A 17,789-nucleotide genomic window follows, 5' to 3' on the forward strand; every position below is an offset into this window, starting at 1 on the left:
GCAACGCGACGGACCCCTGTCACGTGGGGCCGTGATGCGGGCGGCGGCATCGCCAACGAAAAAAGTCGTAGGTTACAATCCGTCTCGCAGTGCCTCGCAACTCGCCAACCTTGTTACACCTATTACCTTAATAGGCAGGTTTGACGAATCGCAAAAGAAAAGACATAAACAGTTCGACCAAGCCATCCATCACCCACGCGCATTTTCCTATCCCCCTTCGCCATCCCCCGCAATGAAGGTTCTCACCCTCAACTTCGTCACCTGCGCCGCAAAGGCATGCAAGAGCTCATCCGATTCATACCCTCTGCACCCCAAAGACGCCGAACTAGTCCAGGACGAAATCGACCTCAACCCCGACATGATCATCAACGTGCTGCCGCGCCTGGACTGGGCGGCGCTGAGAACCACTTCCTCCGAGGTACTGTTTGGCGGCCCCTCCCCCCCGTATCCCCCCTTCCCAGCTCTTGCGGCCTCGCCGGCTGCGGGCTGCGGGCTGCGGGCTGCGGGCTCCCCCTTTTGCAACCTGTTTCAGAAGATGGCATTGCGAGTAGATTCTCGCCGGAAAAGACCGCGTCGAGAATTACGGCTTTCGCTGGAAAACGTCGCGTGCTAATGGGTGTTGTGTGCGGAAAACTAGCTCGGGTTCCCGGACCTGCCGGAGCAGGCGCCAAGCGCGGAGCAGCTGCGGGCTGACGAGAAGATGCTGAAGGATCTGCACCACTTGCTGCTGGAGACGCAGATGGCGGAGGGGAAGCTGGTGTGCGCGAGCTGCGGGCACGAGTACCATGTGAAGGAGGGGATTGCGAACTTTCTGCTGCCGAGTCATTTGGTTTGACCGGTGTCGCTGGCGAGGGGGGGGGGAAGTGACAGGTTCGAGGTATGGGAGGGCGATGGCTGCATTGGACTGGCGTACAAGGCGTTTTTTGAAAGAAAGTTGAATGCGTCTTTCATGAGGGGATCTCCGGGGATGCTTGTATGTGCACACATCTGCGAGAAAAGATAATCACAATACACTTGGGTTCTTTAAATGCTCTCTGTCGGAGACGAGGGATAGTACCGCTGGCCTCGACTCCCATTATTAAACAAACAGCCTTTAACTCCGCAATGAAGATGTACATGCTACAGAAGGAAACTCGGCGTTGAAAACTCTGTCTGAAAAAGAACGAGGGAAAAAAAAAAGAGGCCATGATTTCGTGAGAGCTACTGCTGCTTCTTCTGTGCTGCAGGGCCCATCTCTTTGTCAAACGCACCATATGACACTTCGAGGCTGGCGAGACCACGGATACCAGCGCCAAGGATAGACAGCAAAACGAGCGCCACGATTATGCCCATAAAGATACCTGTCGGAGCTGGTCAGCGTCACAGAACACCAAAGTAGCCGTCGGCGTCGCTTACCCGGGGTGAAGAACTGGTACTTCTCGAACAAAGGCCGTGTGTCGCGCTGCGTGTCGTTGGCTCGCGGCACTGGGGCATCGTCGACCCCTCTCTTCATATCAAGATGCAGCGGCTGGAGGAACTCAGAATCGTAGAGCGGTTCCCTGGGTGGCGCGTAGAGCAAGATGGTGTAGCTGTTTCCCAACGTGGTCGCGTCGAGTTCCTTGCTTAGAGCATCATCTGAGAAACGGTCAGCCGCCTTGCGCGTGCGGTGCAGCAACAGCGTCAAGAGCCGGGAGAGGGAGGGGGGCGCAAAGAGGCCAGGCGCACCGTTTCTTCCGAGGATTTGCGCTCTGCTGTCTGGCGACAACGGTTCCAACGGGACTTGAATCACGCTAGCGACTTTGCCCTTCTCGCTGCAAGCTGCGCGGATATGCTCCGTATACCTGGCTCCTGTGACGTCTCCGACCACCTCTGCGACAGAGTATTGCCCCTTGACGTGGGCGTCTTGAACGATTCGGCAGAGGTGAGGCATGGAGCAGCCATCGGCTTGGCCCAGATCGGTTGCTCTCAGGCCCGGTTGCGTGACAATGAGGTACCGGTCGGTGGGGCAGCCGCCGAGGAAGTCCTTTGTGAATTTGGCCACTTCCGAGCTCGTCTGTAGCTGGTTTGCGTTGGGTTGACGGGGCATTCTGACAAGATGTCTGTTAATTGATCCCGCCCCGGGGTGGTACAGCGCTTTTGAGTCGGGGAGTTCTTACTCAGAGGTCGACAATAGCACCCATGGGGAGGAATCTGAAAAGGCGAAAGCTGCTCCTGAAAGCGCCAAGGCGCTCGCCAAAGACTGTGGAATCATGTTTGCGGATGGCCACACCTGTCTAGCAGCTCTTTGTCGTGATGTAGGTGACGAGGTCGAATCTTGCATGAAACAAAACCTTGCCCAGTGCAATCCTAGCTGGTTGGTGGTACTCCGTACCTTGGGTACTCCGTACTCCGTACTTGGTTCCGTGTAACTTGCTGGAGGTCATCCCGCCGCGGCATCTTACGTAAACAGGTGCATGTTCCCGCACCAACGATCCCAGCCAACTTCAGCCACAACTCCAACGGGTGGGGCCCTCTTTGCAGCAAAAGCTCTCGGCAAGCAGGCAGGGGCACAAAGTTTGTTTGACGTCTGGTTGCTGTGTCGGATTTTTCGTAGCGGCTGTCTGTCAAGACCATCGCAGTCCTTCCAATCAACAACATGTTCGCCAAACCAAGACCGAAAAAGAGTCCCTTGCCGCCGCCTAACAAGAAGAGAAAACTGGCGTCGGCCATTGACGAAATATCATTCGACGACAGCGCTCGCCAAGAGTTTCTAACTGGGTTTCACAAGCGAAAGCAGCAAAGAATAAAGCATGCGCAGGAAGAGGCTGCGAAAAGAGCGCGCCAGGAAAAGTTGGAAACGCGGAGAAAGGTACCGGTTCCCGCCTGGCATATTGAACCACCCGCGCGTACTGATAGTCCTCTTTCCTAGGCGAGGGAAGAGAGACGGAGAGAAGTCGCGGAACACGTCGAAACTGTAAACAAACTTCTACGCGAATCCGGGGCAGTGACCTCACAAGTGGGGGAAGATGATTCCGAGGAAGACGTTGCCGACCAGTGGAATGGTTTCCCGGACGAACCTGACCTCGAGATCGTCGACCACGAAGAAGAGTACGTCGATGAGGACCGATATACTACGGTCAAAATTGAATCAGTAGCCGTTTCCAGGGATGGACTCTGTAAGCCAGACCAATTTGAAAATGAGGCAGAAGAGGAAGCGCGCAGGAAACGAGAGGCTGCCGAGAAGGCTGAGGCTGAGGCGAAACTTCAGAAATCGTCCAGGCCGAAGAAAAAGAGAAAGAAGTTCACGTACGAGTCAAAGGCAGAGAGGCAGTTGACAGACAGGAAGCGGAAGATGAAATCACGTTAACAACGGTCGAAAACCGGATGCATTGCATGGGAGTTTCTGGATAAAACGAAAGAGATAGGCACTGAAGCAAATACCCCAAGCTGGAGGCACTCCGATTAATAGTATATAACGGTACATGGGATTCTAGCCGTCCCTGCGGTATATGGAACATTCGAATCGAAGAAATGAAAGCGACAATGTTGGCCATGAACTTTACCGGAGAGTGCGCAATAGCCCATACCGCACACGGTGGCTAATTTTCCTGCCAAGCCCGTAATTCAAATATTGCCAATTTCTTGTTGAAGATCCTCCAATTCCTTTTGGAGGGTTGTGTGCTTCTTTGCCATTTCTTCGTACTTCTGCTCCCATTGATCACGCTCCTGTTCAAGGGCCTGGACCTTGCGCTCGAAATGTCCGGCCTTGACGTCGGTCTGCCGAAGCCTGTCATGGTGTCTGTCAGCATTTCTGAAAGCACCAAATGGCCGTGTGGGCCATTGGAATGGTTGGTTCAAAGTAGAACAAGCTGGCCGCATACTTCTCGTTGGTCTCCCTCAGGGTCTTGTCTGCATCTTCGGCCTCCTCCTCGAGGAGTTGGAGTCGTCGCTGGAGGGTCTCATTCTGAGTGCCGTGTTGTTGACCTTCGTCTGCAGCCTTCTTGAAGTCCTTGATGGCGGTTTCGAGCTTCTCCACCTCGCTCTCAAGCAAGTTGTTCTTGTGCTGCAGCGACGTAATCTCCTGCTCCTTGGCAAGGTTCTCTTGCTCGAGTGCCTTGACTTTGACTTTGAGCTCTTCTGTCTGGCTGCTAGCTTCTTCCGCCTTTAGCTGCAGCGCATTCATTTTCTGATGAACCAGTTTTAGCCATCAAGTTCTATCAAACGACCGCTCGTTTACCCCTCTACACAAGATCTGGGTGGGGTACGAAGCAGAGAGTAGGGATGTTGTACGCTGGCAAGTGTGAACCAACAAAAGGACGAACCTCCTTAATGCGCTCCATCTTGAGAGTGATTTCGTTCAAAGTCCTGTAGATGAAGGGTTCAGTTTGCGGATGAATACCGGTCGTGACGCGAGTTTACGAAGCGGCTTTGTGATGCTAGGATCAAGAAAAAGGGATAGGTAAAGGAGAGCGAATACATGCCCCTCCAAGGCTCCAACGATGTCCCTCACCCAAGTTCAACTGCGGCGCAGAGGCCCTGTGCCACGGCCCCCGACTGCCCAGGACCCGTGCCCATTTAGCACCGTTCCCTGGTCAACGCAAACTGTGGAGCGACCAGCTTTATCAACAACATTCCTCGGCCCCTGCGCAAGGGATTCCAATAAACAATAAGAGTGCCGTCATCATAGTTGCCCCCCTGAACGCCTTACCCGTCGCGAGTCCTGTGGGCGATTAAGCCATCAATATACCAACTCGTACCATCATCGCAGACGAATGTCCCTTGAGCAGCATAGTAAACGCCATGCTCGCGGCCCACCGAGATCAGGAAAACCTGGTGCATGGCCACCATCACGCCCCGTCCAAACAACAGCCGAAGACTCCCGGTGCCAGATATCCGAAAACGCCTGGAAACTTTGGTCGAAATGACGAGAACGCTCCGAGTATCTTTGCAGGGAAAAATGCTGCAGATACCGGAGTCAGGATGGCCGGAAATGGCAAATCGGTGCTGGGCAAACCGACGGGCCAGCGGCAGGCACTAGTTACTCCCCTGGGTAGGCGCCTATTCCGTCTTGCGATCAAGATGCCGAAAATTCAGAACGCTGACTGTACTGCATAGAGAACAGAAATCGCGCGCCTCTGGGCAACAAGACTACAAATGCCAAGGCGAGGCCGGGTCACACAGTTGCCGTCAAAGACAGGGTTCGGGAAATCGAGAATACCCAAATCAGGCAAACCAGCATGCAAAAGCCGAAACAAAGGCCCGTGGATCTTCAGCCTCAGAAGCTGACAATGCAGCCTGATGATATGACCGGCACAGCTGGTGCGCCTGAGCCTGAATATGCTCCGCCAAGACCAACGCCGCTGCCCTATGAGTCTGACGTTTTACCGGCAGCGGGATTGACATTCAACGGTCTCAAAAGGTCAAACATCCTCAAGGGGTATTACCAGCACTTCCACAATCCTCTAGACGAAAACGGAGTCTCACGAATAGAAAAAAAATTCAACGACGAGATGAAGGCATTATTCAAAAAGGCCGAGGATTGCAATGCGGAAGATATTGCTGCCATCAACTGGAGCCCGGAGGATATTTCGGAGGCCACAGAATCCGATCTTGGTCAAGGCCACATCAGGAACAAAGTAGAGGCTTGCTCGGCAGCAAACTCTGCCCTGTCAGTCACCCAGAAGCAACCTTCCACTTTATCCGCCCGACGAGCAGCTTCAGCCCTCGCTGTTCGTGCAGAATCACAGAGCCGCAGCCTCTCAAGGTCATTTGCAGCGAAACCTATGGCGAGGCGGCCGCTCTCGTCAGCCTTTTCAGCATCACAGGTTGCCAAGCCGACTGGAACAAAGTCTCCATCAGTAGGCAACTCCATTGGCGAGACGGCATCACGAACTACCCTGGGGTATAACAAAGGACGCTCGGCTTCGTCTATGATGCATTCGCGAAGTGCAAGTCAATCTAATGCACATCAGAATCACACTACAAGACACGCGGTCTCACTCGATGTTGAGCCTGAGTTGACCATTACGCCAGCCCGTCTGCGCCAAGCGGCTGCATCCAACACGCAAGCCGCGAGGCCCAAATTCATGTCCATTTTCGACGATGCCGACGACGACGATCTCTTGCCGTTGCAGAAGCAATTCCTCCCTTCTGATGATGAAGATGATGAGTTTGAACTGAAGCTGACGCTCTGAGTTCGACCGGAACGACCATGGAGTCTTGGAGTCGGGAGGGAAAAGGACCAATAATTCCGTTTCTATACGATGAAGTCCGGCGTTGTGGCGTTACCTGAACCGTGTTCTCAACATATGCCTTACTACCCACGTCGCTTGTCAGTCGGACTGAAAGTTTTTTATGACCATGCGCGGGTTTCGAGGACGAGTTGTCAAGTTGAATCCTTGAAGCATTTTGTCTTGCTGATTTCTGAGATACCAGAATGCTTCAACCCCCGGAAGTCTTCAGTATCTGGAAGAACGACAGTCCCATGCAACTCAACATGGAGGCTGGTGACGGTTTAAGTCAGGCCCGCCACCGCAATCTGTTTTATTATTATGATATGGCCACAAGTAGTGTCGATCAGTCAGGCTGTAGGACCACCATGTCTCAGTAGTTGGCTGATGCTCATATTCTTGCCAGTGTCAATATTACTTTGCAAGTATGAAGACCGTCACGGTATTACGTAGTGCCATAGAATAGTGATTTGCGCTATCAAGTCTTGTTATTCTAGGTCGATCGCTCTTATACCTAGTTTTGGCCCTTACCGCAGTGAAAAGGATACGAATGACTTAAGCAAGGAAATCCATTTGCTGAAAAAAGGCTGTTGTATATCAAGGGACACCTAGATATTCAGCTTCCTTCCGCACGAGGTCACCATCGCGTTTCTGTTGAAGCACGTTGATTTGCGATGAAAAGAAGCATACAAAGCCGCATAAGCTGCGTATGGGAATCTACCAAACTGCCAGGATCTCAGGTCATAAAGCTATCTCGAGGTTCCGCTAAAACATAAACACCGAATTGAAGCTATTTTGTGCATAATCTGGCCGCTAGACTTGAATTCGTGTATCGAAGTCGCCCAAAACGACTGGACCTACATCTCGCACAAGCCTTTATTTCCCCTGGTATCACTCCTGTCCAGGATGTATCAAGCTAGCAGAGGCCGCGAAGGTGCCTAAAAGGGTTGTAGCCGGCAAAAGAAAAAGCGACTCTGCCGTCATTTATGGTGAAAGAGTCTAGTGTGGGAAACCTGCAAAGTTCCTGCGGTATTGCAAAAGTGGAAACGCGCTAAAAAAACAGAACAAATCCGAGTATAGATTGAGTTCATCATCTCAACTCAATGCAATGTCGTTTTCCCAGTACTTTCCGACATCTCCCGAGAACCAGTAACACCTCTACACTCAAGTGACCCAAGGCCAATACCGCTTTCCTCTACCCCAGGCCCTCCAGGTCAGACATCATCTGCTTCGGTGCAGGTCCAGCTTTGCTGCCTACTGATGTGCTCGAGGATGCTGCCAAAGCTCTGATCAACTATGATGGTGCCGGTCTAGGCATCGCCGAGCACGCTCACCGCTCCCAGATAGCCGTCAACATAATCAACGAGGCCAAAGCCAATCTTGCCGCTTACCTCGATATTCCGGATGATTACGAGATCCTCTTCATGCAGGGCGGAGGATCTGGAGGCAGCGGCCGAAGCCAAGCGGCTTTTTGGGTCGGAGCATGTTAATATTCTGGCGGACAGCCGCAAGATGAACGGCGGCAAGTTTAGAACCATTCCGGACGAGCACTTGGAACCTATCTCGGGACGCTGCTATGGTGTACTACTGCGACAACGAGAGGCATGTTCCCCAACTTTCCCAAATGCTTGGAGCTGGAGCCAGACGGACCAGTTGTTGTCGCCGACATGAGCTCCAATATCTTTTCGAGGAAGATCCCGACCAGAAATTTCTCAGCCATCTCCTTTGGCGCCCAATAGAACCTCGGGTCAACAAGTATTACGGTTGTCGTCCAAGAAGAGCTTTCTGCCGCAGCCTTCTGCAGCCTTGATGAAGCAGCTGGCTCTGCCTATCCCCGCCTCGCATCTTTGAGTGCGAAACTATTGCTAAGAACAACAGCCTCTACAATACACTGAGACTATTTGAGTAAGCACACTTTTTCGAGATGATGTTGCGGTGTTCAGACTAATTAATTTCCCTGTAGCGTGTACATCGCGGGTCAGGTTCCGAAGACACTATTGCTACAGTATCCTGACAAGATTGAAGGACAGCAGGCTGTATCTGAGAAGGCTCAAATCATCTACAGAGCTGTTGATGCCCATCCTGAAATCTACAGCATTATCCCCGACAAAACGGTCCGGTCGCGTATGAATATCTTCTTCAGGATGAAGAGTGGCGATGCCGCCGAGGAAGCATTCCTGAAGGAGGGTAATGCGCTGGGGCGTATTGGGCTGAGAGGTCACCGAAGTCTGCGTGGTATTTGTGCGAGTAATGACAACGCAGTACCTTTCGAGGGTGCGCAGAAGCTTGCCAGCATCATCGAGGCTTTCGCGTCGCGGTCGAGGACATCGGCAGGAGAGTAACCGTCTCACCCCGAACTGGCTTCGCTGGAGCCGGGGCTTGGTGATCCATAATGTCTGCGCTACTAAGGGAGGCGCACAGGATGGCTGACCAGGAGCAGTTACGTTGATGCTGTCCTTGTCAAGTTGCGCGCGAGGGTTTGTCTATCACTTGTTGGATCAAGTTGATGAATTGCAGCAGAAGGCTGCGGACCGGAAGAAAGTTATTCTGTAGAGATAGGGGCAGAAGGACCCGGGCCTACGTTTTTCCCGAGACACAGGCTATCCCCTCGGGATAGGCTTCGGCCTCAAAAGCAGCATATCCTGGCATAATATAACCACCTAGATGAACCCCAACGATAATAGATAAACGCTGCGATAGGAACCACCTATTTGTAGCAATAGAGACACATGATGCTTGTGGTGCGTTGAAAAAACCCACACACTACGGAGTACACTGCCTTGATGTGCCTGCGTCATCCAGGATCGGGCTGCAACGTGGGGCAAATCGGAAAAACAGTACAGCCGGTCCAGCGCGAAAGTCGCAGCGAATCCCTCAAACAAGGCGCACGCGCAACAGTCTGTGTGGTCTGTGTGGCTGGCAGGTCCACCAACGATTCAGTTGAGTTGAGTTCTAGCCATCCATCATCCCTGTGACCAGACCGAAAGTGTCTGTCCTGTCTGGTCTGTTGACGACGGGCCTGCTGAACTTCTTACCCATCCTCCATTGTGCTCCATCCAACTACATACTTCTCATAACCCGAAAGCCCGCCAGGCCGTTGTCTGGTGCCGCCCGCATCGCACCACAATCGCATATATTGCTACTCTCACCCCATCTTCTTTTTTCCTGCGGCTGTCGCTACTGCCGAGACGGTGAATGTCCCTTTTGACGATCGCCCAACGCTGCCCACCTGCCTGCGTCTCTGTCGCGTGGGCTCAACCAAGGGCGCGTGCTGGGCTGCGTGGGACGACCCGGCACACGTCGCCGTTTCCTGCATCGTGAATTGCCCAAGCTCGCACCCGAGATATCATGACCAGGTCACGGTGCAAAACATAACAGGAGCGCATCGACAAGATGACTCGGCCCCCTCCCGGCGTGAGCTTCGCGCAGTTCTTTCCCAACGCCCCCAAAGTGAGGGCAGAAGCCAAGGGCCGGGCAGATCGCGAGCGTTCAAGTCGCAACAGCATTCCAGGCCGTGATTCCAATAGGGATCCCGCCTCTGGTGCGCCGGATGCAAACGCGGCAGCCCTCGCTGGGCCGTCTCATTGCGGCATCTTATCGGATAGCCCCCGCCCTCAGTCTGACGACCACGACCTTCCTTCCGGAGACATTCTTGATACCATTGGGTCTGCTAGCTCGCATACAAGTACTGCCTCATCCGTGTTCAGTAATTCGCAAAGGGCAATCACGGCGGCTGCCTCATCCTACATATCCACTAGCACTACGCCTCTAGCCCCTCGAGATTCATCGGCTTACTCACCCGCCCCTCCATGTTCAAAATCATCAGACATGCCTCCTTTGGCGATGATCGATCACGGCCTCGGAAAGGCCCATGCCGCAACTGTCAGCCAACGCCAAGATGTTCCGGTTTCACTCAACCAACATATCAACCGTCTCCCCGCTCGAGATGCGCTTCCATCAATCAAAGGCAAGAAGTGCACATATGATCCGATCCTCGATCGAGCTCGCAATAAAGGCGTCAGTAAGAGCGCCAAACCGGTATTCGAAGAATTTGGACTTGTACGTATAAGTATAACTGGTTTCCAAGCGTTTCCAGCTGGGAAAAAGAAATCGAAAAGAACAAAGAAAAAAAAAAAAAGAAAGGAGGGGGGGAGGGGGGGCGTTGTTATCATGCTGCATTATACAACCGGCTAACTGACTATTGATAGGATGATGACGCCCCCCCTCCAGACCCTCGTTTGCAACGGCCCGGAGGTCGCCTCGGTTATATCAATACCGATTATTATTTGCCCAAAGCCCGATTACGGCATGCTCCAGAGAATCTTAAGCCCTATCCGTATGATCCCAAGACATCAATAGGGCCTGGTCCGCCAACGCAAATCCTTGTGACACGATACAATCCCCTGGTCCCATTTAACAAGGTGACGGCAGTTTTCGCAACCTTTGGGGAAATTGCCGAGAGCAGCAACAAGATGCATCCGGATACAGGAAGCTATTTGGGCTTTGCCACGATTCGCTATCGGGATGCCAAGCACCCTGGGAGACCACCAGTCTCGGCAATCGACGCCGCGCGTCGTGCCGTCCGAACCCGAGGCATCAAGATCGACGCGGATATTGTTCGAGTTGAGTATGATCCAGAGGGGCGCAAGAGCAGGCGCATGCTGGAGGAACATCTCAAGATAGAGCGAGAAAAATACAACAAGGAGACGAGGGCTCGTGAGCAAGCCGCCGCCGCCAAAGCTCCACCGACAGGGCCCAAATCAGGGCCCCAGGCCGTTCCGTTTGTGCGACCTCCACCAACGGCACCTAAGGGACCAGCGTGTCCGGCGCAAAGATTAGGCCCCGTAGGAGCTGTGGTTGCAGCTCCGCAACCCATTACGGTTGAGCAACAGAGGCTACAAGGAGCTATTGAGTCACGAAACCTTGCCTCTGTGCTGTCAAACGATCCCTACATCTTCATTGCCTCTGAAGATGTTCCCATTCTACCCAGCATCATCCCCCACATGAAGAAACGGCTGAAGAATTACGCATTCGAAGAGATTCGTCTCGATCGCACCGGCTTCTACGTCGTGTTCCGAAACTCATTCTCAGGGAAATCAGAGGCAGAACGATGCTACCGAGCCGTCAATCACACCGAATTCTTCAATTACGACCTGGCGATGCAGCTGTGCTTGCCCCGTCCGACCCGCGGATCAGATGCCAACAACGGCAAACGAAGTCCCGGCCCGTACAGGGGCAGGGGCAGGGAAACAGAGAGGGATGAGGGCACGACCACCATCCGCCGACGGCGCGAGGAATCGAAACGACGCCATCGAGAAGAAGAAGCGGATCTCGAAGAAGAAAAGAAGCAAAGAGCTAAGAACTTTGACCCGGTCTTCGAGGCAGTGGAAGTGGTTCGTCGGGAGATGACTGAGCATTTAATTCGGCACATTCGGACTCAAGTCGCTGCCCCGTGTCTCTCCGACTTTCTCAACCCAGCAAACCATGTCGCCAAGCGACGCAAGCTCAATCTCGATCATGCTGACGACGAGGACGACGAGGATAGCATTAACTCTCTAGGGGCCAGGACACCAAACTCGGGAACAGATCCCATTGAACGAAGAACCGGCCGCCTCGAACCGAAGGCGCTCCCCAGGATACGAAAGGCGAAAGCGAAGGGCCACCGCAGCATGTTTGTGGACCCCTTCTCTCGGAAACGTCAACCCGTCGTAAGGTCCGCGTTTCGGTCTCTCCATCATCGCCTCAAGAGCCTCGACAGCGATTTCGAGTCCGACGACGACACTGACGCCAGAGCGCTGGCTGTTGGCGACACGGAAGAACCTGAATCGCGGCCTCGCAGTCGTATGAGCACTGACGATGAGTTTGGCTCTTGGGGCCGCCGCGATGAAGACTCGATGACCGAGTCTAGTCTGGCTTTTGTTGATAAATTGTCTTCGAAAAAACGCAAACTGGAAGGTTCCGTCGAAACCGCCTTTAAGCGCCAAAAGAAGTCTGACGAAGAGTTGTTTGGGGTCCGGGTCACCCCCGCCGGCGCAGATGTTGACACACGGGGGGTTTCTGGGGAGACTGGGGCTGACTTTGATTTCGCGGGAGATCATGGGGACAGTGTACCTCGATCTGAAACGCCGCTACTGCTCGCCGTGAAAGACGCAAAGAAGAAGGCGGTGAAACCGAAGAAGAAAACGAAGAAGCAACTATTGGAAGAGCAGGAAGAACTGAAGAAGAAGCAAGAAGCGGAAGCTGGAGCGGAGGCAGAGGCTGACGCGGCTGATGAAGAAGAGTTGGAAAAGGCTCCTTTGCCAGACGGGGTTCATGGCGTCAAGTCACCCCGGACCGAGGCACCGCCTGAAAAGTTTAACGAGGCACTCTTTTCGACAGAAGCGCTTACTACTGCACTCGAATTGCCGGATGACTTTACACCAGACATCTCCTCTCTACACGGCCTGGCTCTTGGCCTCAGGGACAAGCCCGATGTCGCCAAGCTGCAGAAGAAGTTTGGCGTTGGCGACGTCGGAAACCCGGAGCTTTGGTTATGGAAGCGAAACCGCGTCCGAGAGTTGAACTCGGAGGATAATTCTACGGATTTCCCGGTGACCATCGAGGGATACTACGTTCCCAGCGCCACAGGATGCGCCCGAACTGAAGGGGTCAAGAAAATCCTCAATTCTGAAAAGTCCAAATACCTTCCACATCACATCAAGGTCCAGAAGGCCCGGGAAGAGCGCGAGGCTCGCTCCAAGAAGAACACCAAGGACGGCATGGGGGCCGCCTCGGAGGCTGCCAAACTCGCCGCCGAGAAGATTGCCAAGGGAAATTCCCGCGCGAATCGCGCAACGAACCGCCGCTACGTGGCCGACTTGAACGACCAGAAAAAGTCCCTTGGGCAGGACTCGGAGGTGTTCAAGTTCAACCAGCTGAAGAAGCGGAAGAAGCCGGTCAAGTTTGCGCGGTCCGCCATTCACAACTGGGGCCTGTACGCCATGGAGAACATCAACAAGGACGACATGATTATCGAGTACGTGGGCGAGGAAGTGCGCCAGCAGATTGCAGAGATCCGAGAGAAGCGGTACCTCAAGAGCGGCATCGGAAGCAGCTATCTGTTCCGCATCGACGACGACACCGTCATCGATGCGACCAAGAAGGGGGGCATTGCTCGATTCATCAACCACAGCTGCATGCCCAACTGCACAGCCAAGATTATCAAGGTCGAGGGCAGCAAGAGAATCGTCATATATGCCCTCCGTGACATTGTTCTGAGTAAGTTGCGGTGCCTTGTTTGTTTTTGTTTCCCCTTTTTTGTTTGTGGTGGTGCCGTGCCCCCCCCCCCCCCCCCCCGGTTGAAGTCATCGTTTGCGACCTTCAACAAACTGAGGCTGCCGATTCGGAATAAACAACTAATGCCCGCTCTCTTGTGCAGATGAAGAGTTGACATACGACTACAAATTCGAGCGAGAAATCGGTAGTCTAGACCGCATTCCTTGTCTTTGTAATACAGCCGCGTGCAAAGGCTTCCTCAACTAAGGGGAATCCAGCGTGGCGTTGCCAGTTATCCTCAGTCGTCTTGGTGCATTGCGTCACGACCCCTGCCAGAGCCCTTGGCCTTGGCCCTGCTATCCTGGCCAGCTCGTCGACTGCTCACACAACTTGAAGACGCGCGTCTGGTCCTGAACCCATGAGACGCAGCAGAGTCTTTGTTTCATTTATGTAATATGAGAATAGGGCCCAATCTGGAATCTCTTCTAAAACAGTCTTTTCTCTTCTCTTTTCCCCTGACCAAAAACAAAAAACAAATGACCTTTTGCATGCCCTTTAGATCACAGCCGGGATGTGGCGTTTGGTGGGTTTTGTCGACGGAAGAGACGGTATGTTTTGTGTTTCTTCTCCCTTGGAGGGCGATGGTAAAGATAGGGACAAGCGGTTTCTCGTCTCGCGTCCTACCCCGTTCTGCTGCCTGCTTCCTTCTTTTTTTTTTTTTTTTTTGTGTTGTCGTTCGTTTTTGGTGCAACTTCAGTCGTGTCGCGCCAGGGAGTTTCGTAATCAAGAGACACAGTCTTGAGTTTCTTCAACTACGGCTTTGGGGATTTTCTGGGCCCACGGTGTTCTGGACGCGGCGTTTCAAATGGCTTGTAATTTCTTTTTTTTTTTTTTTTTTTTTTTCGTTCTTCATAACTTCTCTTCTATTATCTACCGCCCATCATTATGTCGACGCTGAGACGGCCGACTCCTATTGTACATAATGAAACCGTTGGCACACAAAACTTGAATGTGCTCAGTAAGACAAAGCCAAAAAAAAATGACGTCGTATTTTGTTCTCATCATGCGGCATCTGATGACGGCGAACTGTGCAGCGTCCGCTATGACGACTTGCAAATGTAGCGGGCATGCATAAATTGAATAATGGTAGGGCCTTGTGAACGTCGAGGTGTATGGATGGCTTGATGACACGATCAAAAGCAAAAAGTATTTGGATGCTTTACCCTCGAGCAATTAGTTTTCTGGTCCAGAAACGGTCTGCCCTTTCAAGGCAGGTGGGTGATGCGTTCTTTGGTTGCAAGACTTCCGCTCCAAAAGTCATCCATCTCTGGAATCTCTGGGAGAGCGAGACTCGTTGTCTCCTAGAGGGGCTCTTGGGCCCAGCATCCAATCTTGCATTGCCAACCAATCGCTCCAGCGTGCCTCGGCGTTGACAATCTCGTTCTCCGTCACGCCGATCAACGGTCTCAGGAAAGGAACTGCCTGGCCATCGTCCATGTCGTAATCTCTCTTCACTTCCAGCCATGTCTCACTCTTGGCGGCAAACAGGTAATTCCGCCTCTCGGCCTCGTGGATCGGTCCAATGCCTTCTGTCCAGTCTTCGCCGAAGAAACCGTACAGAGTGGCAGGGTTGTCGAATCCCGTAACCACCAACCGCCTGATATATGGGACCAGAGTTGCGCGGAGATTTACTGCTACTGCTGACGATTTCCACTCATTCTGGGTTGGGGCTGCGCCCACCACATTGTCTGTCGTTTGTTGGAACGGCAACCGAATGTTCACCCAGGCGGCCACTGCCTGCACAGGTTCCGTGTGTTGAGCATGCTCAACGAAGAACCTGTGGCAGGATTGGAACTTTGGATACCACGCAATGATGCCATATTCGCCTTCTTGAAACGGCTGATGCTTCACCTTGTCAGTCATTGTGATTTCGCGTTCGGCTCATCAGGAGGGTGTCTGTGCTGAGGGCCGGGCTTACGTGTTGAAACTGAGTTGGCATTATAGAAGCTGACTTGTTTCTGGGAATCGTACTTCAAGCGTGCAACTCAGCCGCGAAGCTCATGTCACGCTTAGTTGTGACTGGTGCCGAAAGTACGTCCTTGAAGATCGATTGGCGTTGTACCTTGACCAAGAAGAAATTGTAGCTGCCCTCGAGATTAGAATGCAACGTGACCGAGTTGTTGGTGAGGAAACGAAACGACGGGGTGGATGATGCTAAACCTAGAAAGGAGTATCCCGACAAGGGGATTCTAAGAAGAAGTTCCGATGCAGAAGAAATTATACTTGGGGTTACCTTTGCAGATAAAAGCTCGCAAAATTAGTCCGCAAAGTCGCTCTCGTCAAGGTTGAATCATTGACATCTCTAATCAAGGTGACGAGGAAACGCGTTGGTAGATCAACACATGCTGAATGGGAGAGGGGACGGGGGACTCTGACACGTCATTGTCCTAGAGTCTCTTACATGGGCCTTATATTCCAACGTTGGAACGAGGACAAGGGTAGAAGTCAAGGGATCACCTGGGTAGCTTAGGTAGCTTGGGGTCGAGGATTGAGGTGCAGTAGGAGATTCAATCCAAGTGAATCCTGCTGGGCGTTTGTGAGAGGTTGTGAAGAAGCTGGAGAGACCCCGGGTGAGCATGGGCAAATGGCGCCGAGTCGCAAGAAAGCCTACAGGTTTTGGACACCCAGGAGAGCAAGTAAGACAGACACAGCAAGGCAGAAATTGTGGGTTAAGTTCCGTCCCAAATCGGGCACAATGTCCAACAAAACAGGCTGGAAAGGAGGCAGCGAATAAGGCGAGAGTTGATAAGGGCCGTGTCAAGCCCATAATCAGTGACTGACAAACCCACCAAGAGAGGCACCTGCTCTACGATTTTTTTCGAGGCACAGCTTCACATGGTAGCGCTGGGCGAGTCATACCATGGAAATGCTTCGGGGCCATGTTGAGTGCAGAAGAATCACGTAGCATTGCAACTGGCTGACGAGGACGGGAGTCCTGGGGCAGAGTCAAGATGGGAACCAGCCTTTGACTGGGGAACTTTTGCGTTTCCGGGCGTTCAGCACTTGATCTCTCCCAAGTTCAAGAAGATGAGACGAATTGGGCCAGCAATAGTGGCTTGAACGGGACAGAAGTAAAGTGAGAATGGAGGATGGAGGATGGAGGAAGGAGGACGTGGGACGTGGGACGTGGGACGTGGGATGTCACACCAACACAGCAGAAAGTGGGTGTGACGATGTCAAAGAGGCACCGGATGGCAGTCACGACTCGCGTCAATACTTGCAAGCTGGGCCAGGGCGGCGGGGCAACCCCCACAGTAAGTGGCATGACTGCCAAGTCTGTACTGGGTGCCGATGCATTTGAATGAGCAAGTGCCGCTGGACCTTACGACCTTACTGCCATGCCAACCCAATTGGTCTTCGGTCCATCAGCGGTGACTCTGGTGTGAACTCTGGTTGCCCAGCCGCTTTGGCAACCTGCGTGTGCGGAGATGAGCGGGACTTGTCTTGGACTTCCTGCCTGCCTGCCTGGCCGCTTCATAACCATCCCCCAGTTCGCCAGCCCCAGCCTTGCCAGTCGGTCTAGCCGTTGTTCTCCATTGCATTGCGCACCGGCTCAAGTACAACGTTGCAGGTACGGAGCACACCTTTTACTTGACCGTCTACATGTGCACCACGGTCCAGCCGCCGTGTGTTTCAGTCGTCGCCCTCTAGCGATGTATCACAAAACGGTGGGAAGATCCGTCAGCCACATGCACCGTTCTGGATAGGAAGGTTAGTGGGGTGGCGGCTTCCTTGTCTCACGTTCCAGCACTGCATGGTTATTACTGTAGGTACATGTATCACGGTAGGCACAAGCAGCACCGTAGCATGACAGAAGCTTGCCGCCACCCACAAGTTACGGCCAGTTGGATAAGATCCCAGCCGTGTCTAAGAACCCGACGGGAGAAAATCTTGTGCTGGGTATTTACCGTATTTTCGCAATTTCGGGCTTGCTTTTCGCTTTGTTGAATTTTCCAACCGTGAAGGCGCGCAAACTTTTGCTTTACCGAATATACATATGTACATCGTCATAACTTGCGTACCGGGCAGCAGTTGAACGGCGTGTCAAAAAGTCGGTGGGTAGTGCCAGAACCTGTGGTGCGCCCAAGCATGTACCTACATACATACCTGTACCTACCTGGCTGGGTAGGACAGACTCTGGCGTCCCTAATCGCGGCAGGTGGCACGTGGGTTGTGGCGCCCTCGGTGTGTAGTGCGCACAACCAGACAGCCAGATGGACACTGGAGCAGAACAATAGGCGAGGCTTTGTCATGTTCATATTGACTCTTGTTGCTATGTAGTGTTTG

At 53.0% G+C, this 17,789-nt stretch overlaps 8 protein-coding genes across 8 annotated transcripts; 5 read left to right on the forward strand and 3 right to left on the reverse strand.

The window, feature by feature from the left end:
* Nucleotides 1–232: 232 nt before the first annotated feature.
* Nucleotides 233–835, forward strand: UV8b_03184 (uncharacterized protein; the record flags this gene model as incomplete). The annotated part of the gene is made up of 2 exons (XM_043140682.1): nucleotides 233–418; nucleotides 638–835. 2 exons carry the CDS (start codon nucleotides 233–235, stop codon nucleotides 833–835), a joined length of 384 nt encoding a protein of 127 aa, XP_042996616.1.
* A 365-nt stretch (nucleotides 836–1,200) lies between these two features.
* On the reverse strand, nucleotides 1,201–2,230 carry UV8b_03185 (uncharacterized protein; the record flags this gene model as incomplete). Its single annotated transcript, XM_043140683.1, has 4 exons — nucleotides 1,201–1,340; nucleotides 1,396–1,614; nucleotides 1,705–2,066; nucleotides 2,136–2,230. The coding sequence occupies 4 exons, from the start codon at nucleotides 2,228–2,230 to the stop codon at nucleotides 1,201–1,203; spliced, it is 816 nt and encodes a 271-aa protein (XP_042996617.1).
* Nucleotides 2,231–2,614: 384 nt separating this feature from the next.
* Nucleotides 2,615–3,325, forward strand: UV8b_03186 (uncharacterized protein; the record flags this gene model as incomplete). The annotated part of the gene is made up of 2 exons (XM_043140684.1): nucleotides 2,615–2,827; nucleotides 2,888–3,325. The coding sequence occupies 2 exons, from the start codon at nucleotides 2,615–2,617 to the stop codon at nucleotides 3,323–3,325; spliced, it is 651 nt and encodes a 216-aa protein (XP_042996618.1).
* Nucleotides 3,326–3,582: 257 nt separating this feature from the next.
* UV8b_03187 (uncharacterized protein) lies at nucleotides 3,583–4,298 on the reverse strand (the record flags this gene model as incomplete). The annotated part of the gene is made up of 3 exons (XM_043140685.1): nucleotides 3,583–3,745; nucleotides 3,840–4,144; nucleotides 4,281–4,298. The coding sequence occupies 3 exons, from the start codon at nucleotides 4,296–4,298 to the stop codon at nucleotides 3,583–3,585; spliced, it is 486 nt and encodes a 161-aa protein (XP_042996619.1).
* Nucleotides 4,299–4,758: 460 nt separating this feature from the next.
* On the forward strand, nucleotides 4,759–6,152 carry UV8b_03188 (uncharacterized protein; the record flags this gene model as incomplete). The annotated part of the gene is made up of 2 exons (XM_043140686.1): nucleotides 4,759–5,008; nucleotides 5,074–6,152. The coding sequence occupies 2 exons, from the start codon at nucleotides 4,759–4,761 to the stop codon at nucleotides 6,150–6,152; spliced, it is 1,329 nt and encodes a 442-aa protein (XP_042996620.1).
* A 1,144-nt stretch (nucleotides 6,153–7,296) lies between these two features.
* UV8b_03189 (uncharacterized protein) lies at nucleotides 7,297–8,530 on the forward strand (the record flags this gene model as incomplete). The annotated part of the gene is made up of 4 exons (XM_043140687.1): nucleotides 7,297–7,337; nucleotides 7,402–7,663; nucleotides 8,059–8,093; nucleotides 8,152–8,530. 4 exons carry the CDS (start codon nucleotides 7,297–7,299, stop codon nucleotides 8,528–8,530), a joined length of 717 nt encoding a protein of 238 aa, XP_042996621.1.
* Nucleotides 8,531–9,581: 1,051 nt separating this feature from the next.
* Nucleotides 9,582–13,709, forward strand: UV8b_03190 (uncharacterized protein; the record flags this gene model as incomplete). The annotated part of the gene is made up of 3 exons (XM_043140688.1): nucleotides 9,582–10,247; nucleotides 10,397–13,445; nucleotides 13,606–13,709. The coding sequence occupies 3 exons, from the start codon at nucleotides 9,582–9,584 to the stop codon at nucleotides 13,707–13,709; spliced, it is 3,819 nt and encodes a 1,272-aa protein (XP_042996622.1).
* A 1,050-nt stretch (nucleotides 13,710–14,759) lies between these two features.
* UV8b_03191 (uncharacterized protein) lies at nucleotides 14,760–15,441 on the reverse strand (the record flags this gene model as incomplete). The annotated part of the gene is made up of 2 exons (XM_043140689.1): nucleotides 14,760–15,341; nucleotides 15,421–15,441. The coding sequence occupies 2 exons, from the start codon at nucleotides 15,439–15,441 to the stop codon at nucleotides 14,760–14,762; spliced, it is 603 nt and encodes a 200-aa protein (XP_042996623.1).
* Nucleotides 15,442–17,789: the final 2,348 nt, after the last annotated feature.

This window comes from Ustilaginoidea virens, chromosome 2, assembly GCF_000687475.1.
Source record: "Ustilaginoidea virens chromosome 2, complete sequence".
NCBI classification, from domain to species: domain Eukaryota; kingdom Fungi; phylum Ascomycota; class Sordariomycetes; order Hypocreales; family Clavicipitaceae; genus Ustilaginoidea; species Ustilaginoidea virens.